The following is a 1,053-nucleotide window of genomic DNA, read 5'->3' on the forward strand; positions in this document are numbered from 1 at the left end:
CTAAATATTTTGATGAAACTAAACGTTGACGGTGTTAGCTGTCAAAGAATGATATTGTTAGGAACCTAAATATTTTGATGAAACTAAACGTTGACGGTGTTAGCTGTCAAAGAATGATATTGTTAGGAACCTAAATATTTTGATGAAACTAAACGTTGACGGTGTTAGCTGTCAAAGAATGATATTGTTAGGAACCTAAATATTTTGATGAAACTAAACGTTGACGGTGTTAGCTGTCAAAGAATGATATTGTTAGGAACCTAAATATTTTGATGAAACTAAACGTTGACGGTGTTAGCTGTCAAGGAATGATTTGAAATATTTTTGTTAACCTAAATATTTTGATGAAACTAAACGTTGACGGTGTTAGCTGTCAAAGAATGATATTGTTAGGAACCTAAATATTTTGATGAAACTAAACGTTGACGGTGTTAGCTGTCAAGGAATGATTTGAAATATTTTTGTTAACCTAAATATAAGCCGTATAGTCTGTCAAAGAATAATTAGAATTATTTGTATGATAGATGAAGTCTGATTTATATCTACTTAATCTCTAATATCCACGTTTGCGTAAACTATGACGTTTTTCTTTCCAGAAGTGTCTGTACAATGTCCATCCCTGCCTGACCCTGCGAATGGTAAAGTGCTGCCATGCCACTCAACCGTTGGTAGTCGATGCAAAATCACGTGCTCACCTGGTTACACCATATTTATTGGGTCTTCAACCCGCACGTGTCTGTCTAATGGTGCCTGGAGTGGGATTGAAACCATGTGTGTCACTGAAAGTAGCTTTCTGCAGTGGGTACCTCGTGCCTTTGGTTGACCTGCCCTTTGACTTATGGAATATTTGTTATTTGACCTCTATAGTACACATTGGAGTACAAAGTTTGTATTTTACTAGAACGCTCTTGAAGAAGCTGTAGAGCGAAACGTAAGTGTCCAATTAAAGAAAAATTTAACAAAAGGGGTGTTATAAGGTCATTTATTACTAACAGTATGGAAAATTCTTCCAGAAAGCTGATTCGTTTCCTATTTATATGACTGGTGAACTTT

At 35.5% G+C, this 1,053-nt stretch overlaps 1 protein-coding gene across 1 annotated transcript in view; it reads left to right on the plus strand.

The window, feature by feature from the left end:
* The window catches only part of LOC106475208 (sushi, von Willebrand factor type A, EGF and pentraxin domain-containing protein 1-like), a 23,146-nt gene extending 22,323 nt beyond the window's left edge, over positions 1 to 823 (plus strand). The window contains exon 12 of the mRNA XM_022379382.1: positions 597 to 823. Coding sequence (XP_022235090.1) covers positions 597 to 823 — 227 coding nt within the window. The remainder of the gene's footprint in view (positions 1 to 596) is intronic.
* The last annotated feature ends 230 nt before the right edge of the window (positions 824 to 1,053 follow it).

Source organism: Limulus polyphemus, unplaced genomic scaffold (assembly GCF_000517525.1).
Source record: "Limulus polyphemus unplaced genomic scaffold, Limulus_polyphemus-2.1.2 Scaffold8219, whole genome shotgun sequence".
Taxonomy (NCBI): domain Eukaryota; kingdom Metazoa; phylum Arthropoda; class Merostomata; order Xiphosura; family Limulidae; genus Limulus; species Limulus polyphemus.